The sequence below is a fragment of the Notolabrus celidotus genome, chromosome 13 (genome assembly GCF_009762535.1).
Source record: "Notolabrus celidotus isolate fNotCel1 chromosome 13, fNotCel1.pri, whole genome shotgun sequence".
In the NCBI taxonomy this organism is placed as follows: Eukaryota; Metazoa; Chordata; class Actinopteri; order Labriformes; family Labridae; genus Notolabrus; species Notolabrus celidotus.
The window spans coordinates 13,448,625-13,465,610 of NC_048284.1; the positions used below are offsets into that span (position 1 = coordinate 13,448,625).

General features: G+C 41.2%; 1 protein-coding gene across 10 annotated transcripts in view; it reads left to right on the forward strand.

Annotated features, from left to right (window-relative positions):
- The window catches only part of sash1a (SAM and SH3 domain containing 1a), a 335,265-nt gene that overhangs the window by 273,141 nt on the left and 45,138 nt on the right, over window positions 1-16,986 (forward strand). For all 10 annotated transcript variants that reach the window (XM_034699170.1, XM_034699165.1, XM_034699167.1 and 7 more), the window contains exon 2: window positions 10,829-10,957. In XM_034699170.1, the coding sequence (XP_034555061.1) occupies window positions 10,829-10,957 (129 nt within the window). The remainder of the gene's footprint in view (window positions 1-10,828; window positions 10,958-16,986) is intronic.

Sequence of the window (16,986 nt, forward strand, 5' to 3'; positions counted from 1 at the left end):
CTATAGGAAATTTAAACAATCAAAGATTATATTTTCACTGCTTCAAAGTAGTGTTTTTTTTCAATTTGTTGGCCTGTCTAGTGCAGTGACAATAAACAGTCACAAAATATAAAAATCTCTAAAACTGCCCTTTATACTGAACTTTATTCTCCACAATGAACTCAAGCTCCTATTTTTAAGCATCCTATGAGTTGAATGCCATGAGCACAATGACCACTATATCAAACAACCTCTCCTAGCAAAATGCATCTGCTAAATATAACTATTGCTCTTTCACTTTCAATAGCTTTTTGTTTGCTTGGGAGCCTTTATGGGAATGCCCTTTTAAAATTTGGGTTAGCCTCAGGCCTGTTGACCCAACCTAATTCAGCGTTACAAATGTGTTTGGTCTTGGCCCCCCACACGTGAGAACAGGCCTACATACTTGGGCAGATAGACATCTACCCTGATAGAGATCTGGTCGACATACTTGCTGACTTCACTGATTATCTTATGTTGCAGAGAGTTAGACAAACTCAAGAACCACTGCTCTGACAACAACCAGAGGCAAAGAGTTTGTCCTCAAATGGGATCTATAGCCAGAAATAATGAATGCTCATGTTTTGACTGTAAATCAAAGTACTTCTGTTAATGGGCCCCTGCCTTCTGAGGTTAACCATACACACCAGTCGTGTTGTGGAATGTGTTTAATAAATACACCAAAGAAAGCCAGTCATTTATTTGTGGTGGAAGCCGAGTAAATAACCTCAGGGCTAATTAAGACTCAAAGTCAGTTTTAGGGCTGTATGGTGCAGGAGCTATAGCTGTTTTAGTGGGTGAACTTACAGCTTGCTTCTAGTCCCCACCCTGTTCTCTTTTCCTCACATCTGAAAACTCTTTATTGAATGTTAAATGAGCCACAGTCAAAGTGCCTGAGTGGAAAGAGAGAAGTCTGTCTCAGCATAATGTGTAATGTTTCTTGAAGTGTTAAGACTTTTAAGATGCTGCAATATTCAGAGCAGTTCCTCTTCATTGCTCCCTCTTTTGGCAAATATACCAAGTCCTTGGGGTTCAGTTTTATCTTGAAACTCCACTGTTTTTTTTTTTAAATTTAGTGCTGACGAAGGAATCAATGCAGGTTCCATTAACCAAATCAAATCAACTTTATTTATATAGCACTTTACACACAACACGGTTGATCCAAAGTTCTTTACAACAGACAATTAGGAAAACAAATAGAAAATTAAATAAAAACAAAACAAACAGAGGAAGAGAGAGGGAAAGATGAGTGGTAAGAGAGCAATATAATTAAAAATTAAAATTCACAGTAAAAATGACAACAGTAATGACAAGAAAGCCAATTAACAGTGCAGTGAAGCATCTGATCCAGTGTGCTTAGGAGCAGTTAAAAGCTAATGAATAAAAGTGAGTTTTAAGACGACTTTTAAAAGTCTCAACAGAGGGGGAGAACCGGATGCTGGGGGGAAGAGAATTCCACAGTTTTGGGGCACAGATAGAGAAGACCCTGTCCCCATATCTCTTTGTCCTTGAACCAGACACTCTTCTTCTTGTGCTCCCACCGTGTCAAGGTGATATGACACATGACAGTCATCCGTAGTTCTCATTTTGTGTCCCTAATTGAAACCTTGATCTTGTTTTTGCTTAAAGGTCATCTTGGTCCTGGGGCTTGTGGAAGTATTTTACTTGCCTGCAGAGAATCCTCCTCTGTTTAAAGACTTTTGTGGTGTTTCACACAGCGTGGGTGTTTCATTTGTCTATTTAGAGAACACTGATTGTGCACCAGACAGCACTTCATTTCTGAAGCTAAAGATTGAATGCTGTTCTCCAGACATGATTATTGATTGTGTCTGGGAATCATATGGTTTGATAAAGTGATCTTTGTATGCTTTCTCCCACGTATCACTTAATACAGAGCTGCAGCACATGCTCCAATCCTGCTCTGTCCAACTATGTTGAGCTTGGCCACTTAATATCACTGCCAATGATGTTCCAACACAGCCTCATAGCTTTATTTTGTCTATTGTTGCCAGCTGACTCGTCCTTTGCTCCCCCTCCCTGGCTGGCTTCATTATTGAGGTCACACAGAGATCTGGCAGGCTTCCTCTGCTGGGTTGGCATAGCACTGTTCTTCTCCTGCCACGGATATCCTCAGGAAGCTCTCTAATAGGGGTGGGCTCTGCCCCCTGCCCTCACCTTCCTCTAAAGTCTTTACCCACCGGCTCCTGTGGCCCATAGTGCACCTTTTAGACAGACTTCTACTGGAACTAGGATTTCGGGAATTCTCGACCAAGGTGCTTTCAAAATGTTTCTAAGGTAATTCAGATGGATGGCAGGATGAGGCACATCAGTGGCTATTTTCAAATTTCTTAAATGGCTCAATCATGTTTCTTTCTTCTGTTCTGTGTTCTATGATTGGTTCAGTGTACACTAACACTGCTGGAGAGTTGTTCCAATACATTTTTTTCCTTCTCCAAACCAATTCCTCTCGTGAGACTGGAATATTTCCTGATACATTGATACCGTTGCAGTTCAGATTGGTAGAAAAACACTGATTGTTGAGTTATTGCTAGATTTGACTAATAAGCACTTTGGTAGTACCACACAGTTGACATTTGGTGGGGCTATTAGATAATGCAGTGACATTTGGATACAGCATTTTAGCAAGCATTGGACGCAGATATCAATAATGGCACTGGACGTTTGAGTGAAGTCAAAATCTCATGTCAGGTTGACTTAACAACCTGAAATGTAGATGTCGTTAGAAACTGATGTTGGGATGACTTCAAAACTGAAGTCAGAGGGATGTCAGAACCAGACATTTGGTTGGCGTCGCAACCTGACATTGGTGTAACTTCAAAACCCGGCATTGAGATTACATCGTTAACTGATATTGGGATGATGTCCAACACAGACAGTGGTGTGACATTATCAACTTATGTTGGGTTGACGTCAAAACCTGACGTTGAGGTGATGACAGAAACTGTCATCAACGTGAAGTCATGACCTGGTGTTAAGATGCCGTCAAAACCTGACATTAGTGTAACTTCAAAACCTGACGTATGGAGACTTCCTAACCAGATGTTGATGTGGTGTCAACACCTGACATTGGGATGAGCTTAAAACCCAAAGTTCAGTCTGCATCAGAACTTGACATTGTTTTTAAGCAAGGTGACATCAACACTTGAGAATGAGGTGACTTAAAATCAGATGTTGGGTTGATGTCAAACCCATAAGCAGTAGGAACAAAAAGAACAAAAAGAACATGGCCATTTGTACAACTCCTGCACAAATACAGGAATGAAAGGGTGATGGTCAAGCCTTTGTCATTGGAGGAACTTGGAGAGCTGGATGGACTGAGGGCTGGGTGGAGTAAAGGATTCATTACCTTTCCTGCTTGTGTCATGATATTTGAAGGGACTGTTGGAAAGGTGATCTTGTGCATGTTTGGGTTTAGAATGGTGTATCCTTGACTTTGGTTGAAAGCAGAGAGATCTATTGGTTTACTTCTTCATGAAACATTAGCACAATGCTACACAATACAAGACATTTGCTGGCAGTTCAACTTGCCGCACCTGTCCTGAGGTTGCGCAGCAAGTGAAAGTGATCTTACTACTGACGTTCTGCCATTACATCAGATACATGGCTCCATTGTACACTGTTGTCATTGTTGTTGTCCCCAGAGAATGGGTTGTCACAAGGCCAGCACTGTAACAATAGTTAACACCATGTACGCTACCATTCAACCCCTACACAACTGACGGCACAGTCAGGAACGTGAGCCCAAAGAACAGACCCCACCGAACATGTTAGGTCGAGGACTAATGATTTTCACCCTTTTGGAATGTAAACAAGCACATTCTTTGACAGACTCTGCAACATCTAGCTAGATATGGAAAACATGAATTAAGTGTAGCATGATTGAGAGATTAGTTTTGAGGCTTGGCAGGGATTTCTAAGCATGTAAGGAGACCCAGGTTATCAGCACCGTGCATGCTGGCTGTGGAATTTTTTAATAACTTTGCAAGAGACTGCTTTAGCAATGTGCCACGAAAACATGAAGAAGTTGTCACTTCTGCTTTGGACTGCACATTCTTGGCAAATTGTGTCTATTTGCTTCTGTGCCATGTGAATGGGAACTTTGTACTGAGCTGGTCAAGTCCACACCGTTTTAGGACAGTGTAAAGTTTGAAAGTCCTCGTTCTTTAGTTTTACAATGCATACTTGTTTCTGTAATGGCAGACTCAAGTTTGTTTGAATAATGACAGCCAAGAATGATAAAACTGGTCCATGAGCAGGTTGGATAACCATTGTCGAACTCATTATTTTCATCCAAGTTTCACCCACGCATTTCCACTCTAATTTTGATGAAAGTACTCTAGTTTTTGGTTAAAAGTACTGTTGAATGAGTCAAGTAGTGTGACATGCCATTGCATCATTCACTGATGGAAATGATGACCCTTTATGGATATTTGCCACAAAAGTAAAGGCTTATCTTCTCAGAAACGATTTCGAGAGAGTTATTCACATCTTTGTTACATCATGCTTAGATTATTGTAACCTCTTTGTTTGTTGGTCTTGACCTGTCAGCATTACGTCGTCTACAGGTAGTCCAAAATCCAGCCGCCCGCCTGCTTACTGGAAAGAAACGGCGGGATCACATCAGTCCTGTCCTTGCATCTTTGCACTGGTTGCCTGTTAACTTTAGGATCCAGTTCAAGGTCTTTATTAATTGTTTTTTTAAGTGTTTAAATGGTCTGGCACCGTCTTATTTATCAGACCTTGTACAGTCTCACAGTACTTCCAGAGCACTTAGGTCATCAAACCAGCTGCTCCTGGCAGTACCTCCGTCCAGACTCTCTACTCGTGGGGACAGAGCCTTCTCAGTGGCGGCCCCAAAGCTGTGGAACAGCCTACCTTTCCAGGTTAGAGCTGCACAGTCTGTTGAGCACTTTAAAACACTCCTGAAAACCCATCTTCTCTCCTTGGCATCAGTCCCAGCTAAAAAAGAATCCTTGGCCTTTTTCTTTTTTCCTCATTTTATTTCCTAAATGGATATCTTACTATTGTTTTATTGTTTTTATTTATTGTTATATTTGTGTATGATTATATTGTATTTTAATAACTGTACAGCACTTTGGTCAACTGAGGTTGTTGTAAATGTGCTTGATAAACAAAGCTTGACTTGACTTGACTTGACAAAAAAAAAGACCCAGCAGTTCACAGAATGGTACAACCATTGGGAACAAAGTCTCGAACTGGTGTGGAAATGTAAGATGTAAACATTTTCCTAATGTTGCTTCATAGTGACCTACTGAGTGTCTGAGGAGACAGACTTGTGGTAGGAAACATTTCAAGGATGCCATGCTAATTAATTTAGAGAGCTGAAGCTACTGACTGCAATATGATCTGTAAAACTGTGCTAATGTGTTTGCATAATGAGATCTTATACTTTCCCATTCCAATACTTTTGGTGCAAATGTTGTGATTTTCTTGCACGATACACAGCAGATGATAGACAGTATATGCTTATTGGCATTCTTGCATGAATTGCTGATTGTCTCCATCCCACCAAAGCAATCTGGAGTGAATCACTTGGTAATCACTCAGTAGCAATCATCACACATTGCTGGAATATTTATCCATTGTGGTGCAACACCAGCAATTTGTGTTGTGATGGTGAAACAACATGGCAGCCACTAACTTACAGTGATTACAACTTGCAATCCAGACTTCTCACAATCGTCTGTCTCAGTGGTATCCCACAGTATTTCTCACCACTTTTCTAATATGCTGAGTTGATTCAAGCCTTTTGCAAAGAAATGACATACAACACAGTTTTCAAGAGCAGGCATTACTTTTAAACACACATGGCTTAGCGATAAATGACACATGCACACATCTTTTCTCTGAATGCACACAAATGCACACTCGCATTCTTGCTTGGGTGTTGCTTTTGGTCGGACTATTGTTGCCATTGTTTGAGTCAACGCTGGGAGTTGGCCTCACTCACATCCAGGGTGAAGAAGCAGTTGCATCAGCTCCAGTGAGATTAGTCTCCATTTCCAACGAACTCTGTTGAAATTTCTCATTCTGGCAAATTTCTTTCCTTTTATATTTTTAGATTGAGTGTTATTTTAAGGGTTGTTTGTTAGCTTAGTATGCTAACGCTGAAAGCCAAATGCGTTCCAGGTGAAGTTGAGCAAGAGGGATTTAAAACTTCTCTATAAAATCTCCTTTATAGATGTAGATTTTATTTTTCCCTGACTCCAGATGTTTTATCCTCCCATCATCCAACAGCTGCCCCCAGTCAGTATCCAACAAATCATCCTTTGTCCAGCCTCCATCCCCACTCCCCCTTTTTTCCAAAGCCAATGCATCTCAAATCCCTAATTTCTTCCTACAACACTCTCATTTGCTTATTCAAATCTGGACTAATCTGTTAACTCACACAGTCAGTCTAACACCCTGAGAAAACAGTTGTGTTATGCGTCACTTGCTTCCTCACCCACCACGAAACAACTTTCTATTCCCTACACTGGTGTTTTAAGTGCTGTCTCTCAGTGGATATTCATAACTGAGCATGTGCCGTATCACTTTACAAGGTGGTGGTGTTGGAGGTGGGGTTTGAGGGTCAGCTGTGTTGGACCCTCATGAGCTCATGCCACCGGGGAATTAGAGGAATCTCAGTTATCTACGCACACACATGAGTGTTTGCACACATTTTGACGCATTCAGTCACAGACACACATCTGCCTGAGAGCAGCAAAGCACTTTATATTTACTCAGCTTAGATGTACATTCCGAATTCCCGTGAGTCAATTAATTCAGCCACTAATCTGTCGATGTCTGTCATTTGAAGTGGCCTTGTGTCCATAAAGATCAGCTGCACTCTCAAGACTTAATGTTCATTCTTATCCACTAGATGTGGCGAATAGATGAGCGCTGTCTAGGTCCGTTAACGGTGATAAACACATCATACACCATGGGGCTCTGTAATGAGACCGTGCTTTCAGTGAAAGGGAGGAATGAAGGGAAAAGCATGTGTGTCCCTGCAGGAATCTCAGTCATCCCAACCATATGTCTGGCCAGAACAGAATTTCTCCACTTCAGTAATGAGGAGGGGAGGATGGATCACAGCTGTAAAGTTGACTTTTAAGACAGAACATGTGTTTGTCAGAGCACAATCAGTAACTGAATTTCATAACTCAGTCCACTGAGATGTGTCCGGTTTGTTTGTTTTGGTCCGGTGTTTGTGAGATCTACCGCATGCATGTGCGTGCATGCTAATGCCTGTTCTCAGGGGCCCTATGCCCATGTCTCCTTGTGTGTGTGTGTGTGTTCGGCACACTCGCCCACACTCACAGTGATCCTTTTCATTTGTGGCCTGGCACCTAGATAGGGAGTCTAGTTGAGGAGAGACAGAGACTGAGAGAGACTGTTCGGACCCTGCACAAGTGACTCAATGCTAGCTGTCTGCCTGGCACAGATTAGATCAACACTGATGAATATTCAATAGTTGGACATCACTGCCAGAATGGCCCACATTTTGAGGTAGTCTTCTTTTTCCTACGCTGTACAAAAGCAGTTTGTTTACATCCTGAAAAAATTGTAAGGGGCTTAGGTTTCTTAAAAGTTAGCTAAATGACCCATTGACTCCAATCGCGATGAGGGATGATCTCAATTTCTGAGCCTGATTTCGATACTTGGACTTCAAGTTCCTCTCTGATGCAGAAAATGCAGAATATTTCTTTTTTCTTTTTTTTTTAACCTTCTTTTTATTGGGTTTTGCTTTTAACATAGGGCGGAATCAATATTAATGGAGAAAAATACATTACATAGATACAAAAAGACAGCCCCCGACCCACCCACCACCCCCCACCCTGTTCAGGTCCGGTCCTTAGTTCCTTTAACGAGAGTGCCTGATACATTGCAGTTCATAAGACATTTTGGATCACAATCCCATAAGAAGGCCACCCAGAGCAATGAAAAGTAGGCTTGACTTATGTCAGTTGTCAGTATTTGTGTTTCTAACTGGAGAGTGTAGAGAAGTTAAAGACTCTGTCTCCAAGAATAATAGAAAATCACCCAGATCCTTTTAAACTCTCCTTGATTGCCCCTGAGGTTGTAGATTTTCATCTCATTTGGTATACATGGAGGTTGTTCGTCTTTCCACTGCATGGCTATACATTTATTGGTGATGATATCATAGCCAAATGCAGACTCTCTTAATGGAAAACACTGATTGTTAACATTTTCTACTTTTAGACCCATGCTTTGATTGGCGTAACTGCACATTAGGAAGTACATGAGGCTAAAAAAGAAACCATAAAATCCTGAATAAGTTGCTCAGGTGTACAAGTTTCAGTCTTTTTTGGGGAGTCTCCCAGAAGGGAAAAAGGTTCAGCCTGTCTTTTTCATTGCATTCAGCAGAGTCTACAACTGTGTAGATCTTTCTATTGGCGCCTGATTTCACCTTGCAGAGTTGGTGGTCCTGCTAGGGTTAGAGTTAGGCTCGGGACCCTGTGCCAATGACCATTTCACCTGGAGTCACACCACCCACCTCCACTGGTCATTTGTCTTAATTTGAGGAGTCTTTTTAGTTAAACCAGCACTCCACTAAGTCTCTTTACTAAGTAGTAAACCAGCATAACTCTTAAACCCATGATCATGATCTAATGAGGGTGTTGAAAAATGGCGCCAACTGCCTGGCGAATTTTCAGTTGCATCAGGTGACAGTGGTGGCTGCTCTGCTGGTCATAATGGTGATTCCTGAGATTAAGCTTTAGTTAGATCACTGTGCTATCTTCCTCCCCCTGGATTTCATACTGGGATATTGGTTTTACACACATAAAGGACTCACTTTTTAGATGACAAAAAAAGGTATCAGGAGTGTGTCTTGTACGCCAAATTTTACAGTACTCGTCTCTATCCCAAATCTAAAACATCAACTGATCAGAACTTCATCGACTTACTTTCTAACACAGGCTCCTCATGCTGTCAGTTTCTAATGCTGCCTTTTGTTTACTCCCTTTTAAACCTGCGTCACTATTACTGTTTCCAAAAGTAACTCAGAATCCTTTCTTTGACTTTTCATCCAGACTGTATTCTATTAGGTAAGGCTTTTACTGTTTGGAGCACAGCTTCCGCCCTCAATCCTAAACACCCGTCTTTCACACAAAGCCAGGAACTCCGCTGATCTAAACTGCAGCTTACAGGAAGTGTGTGTTTGCTTTGGAGTTTGGTAAATGTCTGAGGAGGTAAAGGTCATCCTTGATATGAGCCATGACAAAGACAAAACCTCAGGATCAAACCGTGGCGGCGGCAAAAGACACTCTGAATGGGACCCGATAAGAATCAGTAAACGGTCAAAAATACTCAGACCTTACATGAGATATTTTTTACATTTTTCCTTTTGTATTTGTAGAGTGTTTGAGGAGACTGGCAAATGGGCACAACAAATACCTCTATGCAATTTTTTTTACCAGTTTGTGGGAGAAGCAGAGAGTTCATTAAACCCATGAGGCTGCCTTGGAAATTATGGTACATGATTGATTGTCTGTCTTCGTGAGCTACCTGTAGCCATGCAGGATTTACCCAAGTACTTGCTATAAGTACCCTTATACACCAGTTAATGCATGAGTATGTGACAGTGATTTTACAAAGCTCTGCTTTCAGTAACTTCAAAATATGGTGGATGGTGTGCTCGTCCCACAGCTCACTAAATTGGTCTCTCTTTTTTTTTTTTTACGCTTTAAAGCTCCTGTTAGGAGTGGTTGCTTTTGGTTCGGCTAAGAGACCAAAATAAATGCCGATGTTTCTGTACATTTTACAAAAGCAAACAAGATCATCCACATAAAGAGTGTCTCACTATAGTTATTTGTAATATCTGAAATCAAAGGCAGGGGATAGGTGTCAGTTTAAGTGATTGGCTTCACACTGCTGAAACAGCCTTTATTTACTTTTTTCACAGCAATGATTTTCAAGGACATTTTTGTGTTGGAATAAAACTAGAAGAGATTACACAACTTGTAACGAAATAAGTACCATTCTGTCCACATGGGGCACGAGAATCAACGCAAACTCCTCACAGGAGCTTTAAGTCTTGGTTACATAAGGTGAAAGTGAGAAAATGAAAATTTCATGCACATAAAGTGAAGTGAAAAACTGGGACAGGTTCTGTTTTTTCTCCTCAATGTTTTTTATTTGCATGTTTTTATGTAAGAATATTAACCCTCCTGTTATGTTGCAGGTCAAAATGACCTTTTTTAAAGTCTATGTTAGGCAATATATGCCTTCCAAACCAGCTAAATGCAGCATCAAAATCTGTGCAGCATATGACAGAGGAGGTGTCATGTTAATTTAACAAAATTAATTCATAATAAAAATAAAAATGTAAAATGAAATAAACAAAAATCTGTCTTGTAAAACTATTGTATTTACATTTAGGGCTTTCCAATGTACATTTAAAAAAAAGTTTTAACATTAATTTGAATGAATGTCAGGAAGGTTATCCTCATTGAACCATGATCTGTGAGGATTAAAGAACACCAATGGACTAAATCTTGATTTAAATGGTTAGTAATGGAGTTAAAAATTAGTTAAAAAAAAACATGTATTGGGATTTTTTGGGGGTTCTGACACTTTTGGATAATTGAATATGTCCCGGGTCAAGTTGACCCAGGAACATTATTGCTGTTCCAGAGAAACGAACATAACAGGAGGGTTAACATACTTTTTTTTTCTTCACCTTATATTTGATATTTAGCTTTCCTCTCTCAGGATGTCATAGTGTCCCTGACTGAGCCTCTCCCTCTCTTCCTCTCTCCAGGATGGTTCTCTGGGCAACATAGATGACCTTGCCCAGGAGTACTCTGAGTACTACAACACCTGCTTCAGTGACGTCAACGACCGCATGGAGGAACTACGCAAAAGACGAGTTTCCCAGGATCTCGACATGGTAAACTCACTCTTATACAATCTCACAAAAAAAAAAACAGCACTAAAAGCAACATGGTTTGAGTGGTCGACCACATTTGTTGCTTTCCTCTCAGTTTTCTTGCCCCTAAATTTCTTTGGACAACTTAGATATATTTTTGCAGATCCTTTAATAACTCCAAAAATCCCCCTTTTAAGCACTCTCATGGCTTTACAGGGTGTAATTTCCTCCATCGTAGCCAACAACCTGGCAAAGAAAAACAACAGCCACAGAACACACATGAATGTGAGCTAAGCTTTAAGACTTTTCCCCAAAGAAAGTTCTGGATGTGAAAGTGCTGTTTTTCAGGAGGTTCATGTTGGGGGTTTTGAGGGGGTCCTTTTCACAAGGATGTAGGGTAGTGGGGCACCCCTTTGGTTGCCAGGCTACACAGAAACCTATGAAGGAATGCTGCAACAGTGGGCCTAGCTCTGTGTAGGAAACTACCAAGTAGGTCCTCAAACACAAGAGCAAGTGTTGGGCTGGCTTCATAAATGACCTATGACTTATTCATGGTGATTTTGTTTGGTTAAAATCCTTAGAAAACTCTATTTGTGACAGGTTTCTTAATCAAATAGCATGACAAACAGCCACTTTGAGGCTGCACTAGAGCGTGGATCTGCTTGAAAAGGTCTAGAATGAGGTAGTCAGGTGTCACTGGTATAATTCTCCCAGATAAAACGAGTCCATTCTCCCTCCAGGGATTTCACTCGCATTGATATCATGTTACATCAGCTTTTCTTAATATAGCCCCCCATCTAAGTTCTCTCTCTCTGCTCATATATATGTGTCTGTCATTACTGGTTTCAAAGTTTAATAGGAGGCCTCTTTTGCTCGAAGGCAGCCATGTGGTTTTGGTTGGGCTGACAGGTACTGCTTAGATGAATTGCTGATTTATCATGCTCTTCCCTTTTAATGACCGCAGGCAGATATCCTGTTCTCACAGCTTTCAGGGGAAGGATTGGAAGCCATGAAGAAAATAATAGCTGTTGATACATAGACACATTTCAGTTGGATCAGAGGTGAAGTGTTTTTACTGTGTGGCCATCTTCTGTAGTTTTCCATCACGTGAGTTTCACGGTAACACAGATTACCTCTGGACATTTTTATAATTTGTGAGGGTTTCATCCCGAGGAGATAAAACAGAGGAAGAGGAAGCTGCCTTGGTAGATTTTTGCAGCTCCCTGTGAGAAGAAGAAGAAGAAGAAGAGAGAGAGCAAAAGAGCTGACTGGGCCCCAAGCCTGGAGCCCTAGCACAGCACAGGAGGAGGATAAGGATGGGAACAGAGGAAGACGAAGGGAGGAGGTAGAGAAGGAAGAGGAGGAGGTGAGGAGAATGTGAGAGCCTGCAGCTGTCCCTCCACTCAGCAAAGTTTGGCACCAAAATATAGGAGAAGAAGAAGAGAGGGAAAACATGAAGGGAGGAGTATGGGTCAGACAGCACCTTACTGAGAGTTCTTCAAAGTGCAGTATCAACCCACGCTGTATGGATTCAGCTTTCCCTTGCATTTGAGGGTAGTCCTTTTAAAAAAGAAGGTTTGGAGAATATTTGGGTCTACCAAGGGCTGGGGTGGGTTTGGACAAAATCCCTCTTGTTCAGAGTGACAGTATTAGCTCTCTTTCCTTTTCACTTTTCTTCTTAAACAAATACCTTAATAAACTTAAGGTATCTGTTGCAAAGTATCTGCAAAAACAGCATTATGCACAGTGAAAGCAATGCACAAGATTAAGCTTGGAGAGATACAGGTAGAGCTCAAGAGACAGAGATGAGGCACTGTACAACAGACACAGTTGAAAGAGAGTTGTGAATGTCTGTCCTACTTTGTGAAGTGAATCCAAGAATCAGTGGCTGTGAGCCAACGCTATGCGGCTTCCTCCCTCGGGACCAGCGGTAGATGGTTTCAGAAGGTCACAATGTCCAAGAGCCACATTAATAGGGTACATTTTGGAAGTAGCACTCCTGAGGGACTCGGCCTTCCAAAAGAGACCTGTCACTAGTAAAGGGTACAGGATGGCAGGTGACACAATCGTGTTTCCACAAGACCCACTCCCTCTCCATTGTCATTGTCTTTATTTTTGTCACCACCAAATTTATAGGTCATGTCTTTTTTTAGTCACTTGAATCATCTGACATCACATCCACAGAATACTTGTTGTAGCTTTCATGGACATTTAAATTTGGTATGTTTTCAACCCTCAGGAGCTGACGCAGATGAAAGCAATGTTACTTTTAGGATGAAAGTAATTATATATATATATATATATACCTCCATAGTCCAGAATGCCGCAGCCAGACTCATAACCGGGTCCAGCAGGAGGGAACACATCACACCCATTTTAAAACCGCTTCACTGGCTCCCAGTCCATTTTAGAATTGATTTTAAAATGATGGTGTTGACTTTTAAAGCTCGTAGGTGGTCAGCTCCAGACTGCATTGCTGACCTCTTGACTCCCTATGAGCCATCATATAACGTCATGTAATATAAAAAAAGTCATTATTATTATAGTCAACCATAAAAGACAAGAAGGGTATCCTCAAAGGACTAAACAATCCGAAAAGGACACTGTTATACAATCAATGCAAAAGCTTTTATTATCTGTAACAGAATTATGGGAATTAAATGATATATAAGTACATAATAACATCATCTGCATTTAACATAAGACACCATTTTATTTTCAACATACTAAATCATGCTACCATAGCCTGTCTTGGTCTTCACACTGAGGCTACATATGGAGGCTGAAGTAAAAGTAAAAAGTACTTTATTCAAAGACTCGTGGTGAAACAAAAGAGAAAGAAGAAGTCCTGTTATTCAGGTTTCTGTTCTCCAAATCTTTCTCAGGTTGACTCTCTGAAATGATGATGAGGTTTTTTTCAGTCAATCTTGAGAAATTTTCCAGCAACACTAACATTTTCTCAAAAATGCCCAGAGCTTAGCCTTTGTGTTTATTTTCACTTTCACAACTTGTCTGCGAGCCATTGAGGGCCTCTCAGTTAACACAGTGATAGCCGTCTGTTGTGGTAAAATGTGGAGTTCTCTCTATTAGGAGCTGATGATGGAGGCTCTTTTAGAGATGGCTATCGACATACCCACTTCCTGCCTAGTCTCTGCATCTTCATGTTAGTTTTATGAGTATCTGGGACAAAAGGGGGTTAAACAAACATCCCCCTTTTGGGAATGCGACCTATGGATTAGTGCTACTGCACACAATTTCCCAGCGCTCCTATAGATGACAAGAGCTTGGATGGCTCTCACTGACATGCTGATTTGGTGATGCATGAGGCTTTTTGTTTGAAGTGCCAGGAAGTACTTAAACAGCAAAGAGTTGGCAACATAACAAATGTTTTTTTTTTCAAGGGACGGGTAAATGAAAGGTCAAGCTGAGAAAAAAAAAACTGTTTAATATAAGCAGATTCATCCTGAAAGCCGGCCAGTTTTAGAAATTTGCTGCTATAATTGCTGTCGACGTAAGCGTATAATCCTTCTCGTCTTTCACTAATTTAACAGACATAAAGACCCAATAAATATAGCATGTTGTCTTAGCTTATATGCAGATGACACCATTCTGTACTTACATTTTATACAAAAAAAGATTTTAGTTGCTCAAAAGATTTAAGTCTCATAGAATAGTTGTGGAAATTATTTTTCAACAGTTTAAACTAAATAAACACATTTTTCTATATTTGAATTAGCAGCCTGTTGCAACATAGTCCAAATATTCTAAAATAAGTACCTCCTCTGATACCTGGCTTCCACCAGATCTGTGAACGGTCCGCCTCCCTGCCCTTGCAGTTAAACTTTGCGCTCCTGCCCAACAACCTGCCCATCAACACCCAATCACTGCATTTCAAGAACACAGCATGGAGCAGCATCGTCAAATAGCTGGAGTCACAAGACCAAGGATTTCTCACAGTAATTACTGAATCACTAGTTTTCTGCTGTGGAAGGCTCTGGTTTGCTGGAGCTGAAACGAAGCAGAAACACAATAGAGTGAAGCCATGGCAAAGCAGAGATGGACCTGACACAGATCTAGTGAAAGTTAGCTGTGACAAGGCAAATAGCCAATTATAGTTAAAGATTTTCTGGTCGCATCCAAGCGGCAACCTCCGGTCTCAAACTGTGAAGCCCATGTGGAAGTGTTGTAAACTGCAATTAATCGAGAATCCGCCTGAGGCTGGCTGCAGAAACACCGGAAACCACATAGACCCCAATTTAAAAAAGACGATCTTTGCAGCATTAATAAACATGTTTACAGCCTGTTTCAAAAAACGGCTTGGCTCTACGTAGCTAATTTTTCTATCGGCACACACTGTACCGGGGGTGAATTTTTTTCTAACTCGACGGTTCAGAAGATATTAAGATTATGAGTTTTTGCCCAGATAAGGACATGACTGACTTGACTCCTGGACGGGAACCCATAGCTGTTGGCTAGGAGGCTCCAACCCTGCCTCTTTACGTCACACCACGCCTGGTTGAGTTCTGCATTTCCAATATGGCTGCCGCCGTCGATTGGCTTCAAAACAGCGCTCAGGAACAGATGGGTGACGTCACGGATACTACGTCCATATTTTATACAGTCTGTCAGATTTCAGGGGGGGCCCATGCCACCCCTTACTGCCCCTCTAGATATGGCCCTCATACTTTTCTCTTTCAATAATTTTCATCTCAAAAGTTGCATTTTCCTTTCTTCTGCATGTGATCCTTTGTTTTTTCTCCAGTCAGTATTGGTGTACTGGTTCTGGAAGCTAAAAAAAAAAAACTTGGAAAACAATGAGAGTAAAAGCTATACATCATACCTGTCTTTCTTCTTTTGCTGATTCTGAGGGTGAAAACATGCTAAAACATGAAGCATCCCTCAGGCATGCAGCAACTGTTATTTTTGGATGGATAATCATGTATAGCCGATGGAGGAAAACATCCAACTAGATATTAGTATGTCAGTCAGACCACAGGGATGGAACAGATGAAATGCATCAAATACAACCATGATGGATCATTTTGGAATTTGTGGTTGTGGGGCGAACCTCTTAACACATTTCTACACGCTGTAAACCATAATGAGATATTGCAACAGTATCTGTGGTAACCTCCGATGGTAAATTTGAAGTCATGGATAAGCTGGGAGGCCTTTGAAGCTTGGGCCAAAATCCTGCAGCCGTGCTTCCACTGTTGACACATAATTGAAAAAGAATTGACACATAAACGTCTCATCTGGTGTCAGATTGATTTGCGAGCCCTCTGGTATGCTCTGTGATGGTTTTGTAGGGTTAGTGGCTTGACAGCTGGAGGTCAGACTCATGCGCAGACTTGTGTTTTGTTTTGCCATGAGGTGAGGAACAGTGCGGTTAATGCGCTAAGGCCTGCATGAGATACATTCTTCAAAGTGGGTCAGTTTAGCTGGGTTAAGACTACAGTGTGAGTCCTGCAGCTTATTTGTCCTTTCCACCTGCAGGGCTTTTAGTTTGAAACTCCACATGCTCAAACAGCAGCCTTTGTTGCCATAAGATCGCTTTCAAATGATCTTGGCGTAGCTCCTTTATTGGCATAACCCTCTGGAAAGGCGAGTGATATATTTGTAATCTTTGTATGATTTATTAGTCAGCATTGGGATTTTGACTCTGTCACTGGAATTTGTAATAACTCTGGTATTTTGTCTTGAAATACCCAAACAATGATGATCCACAGGGCTTAGGAATGCTCCACACTTTGGAAGCACACAGGCTAGAGCTACAAATATGCACACACACACACACACTCAAGACTTCTGGAAAGGATGTGTGTAGAGGTGTTACAGGGTGTGCTAACCATGAGGAAGCTCAGAGGTGGCATCGCAAACTGGTTTATACCGCCCAAAGAGAGCATGTACTCCCTGCTTTTGTGTGTGTGTGTGTGTGTGAGAGAGATAAATGGAAATAAATTGCACAAGTGTTCTTCCATTGAGATCTACCCAATAAGCCAGTTTTGCAGGTTCGCCTCGTGCCATACCGGTCCCACTTGTAACGTATT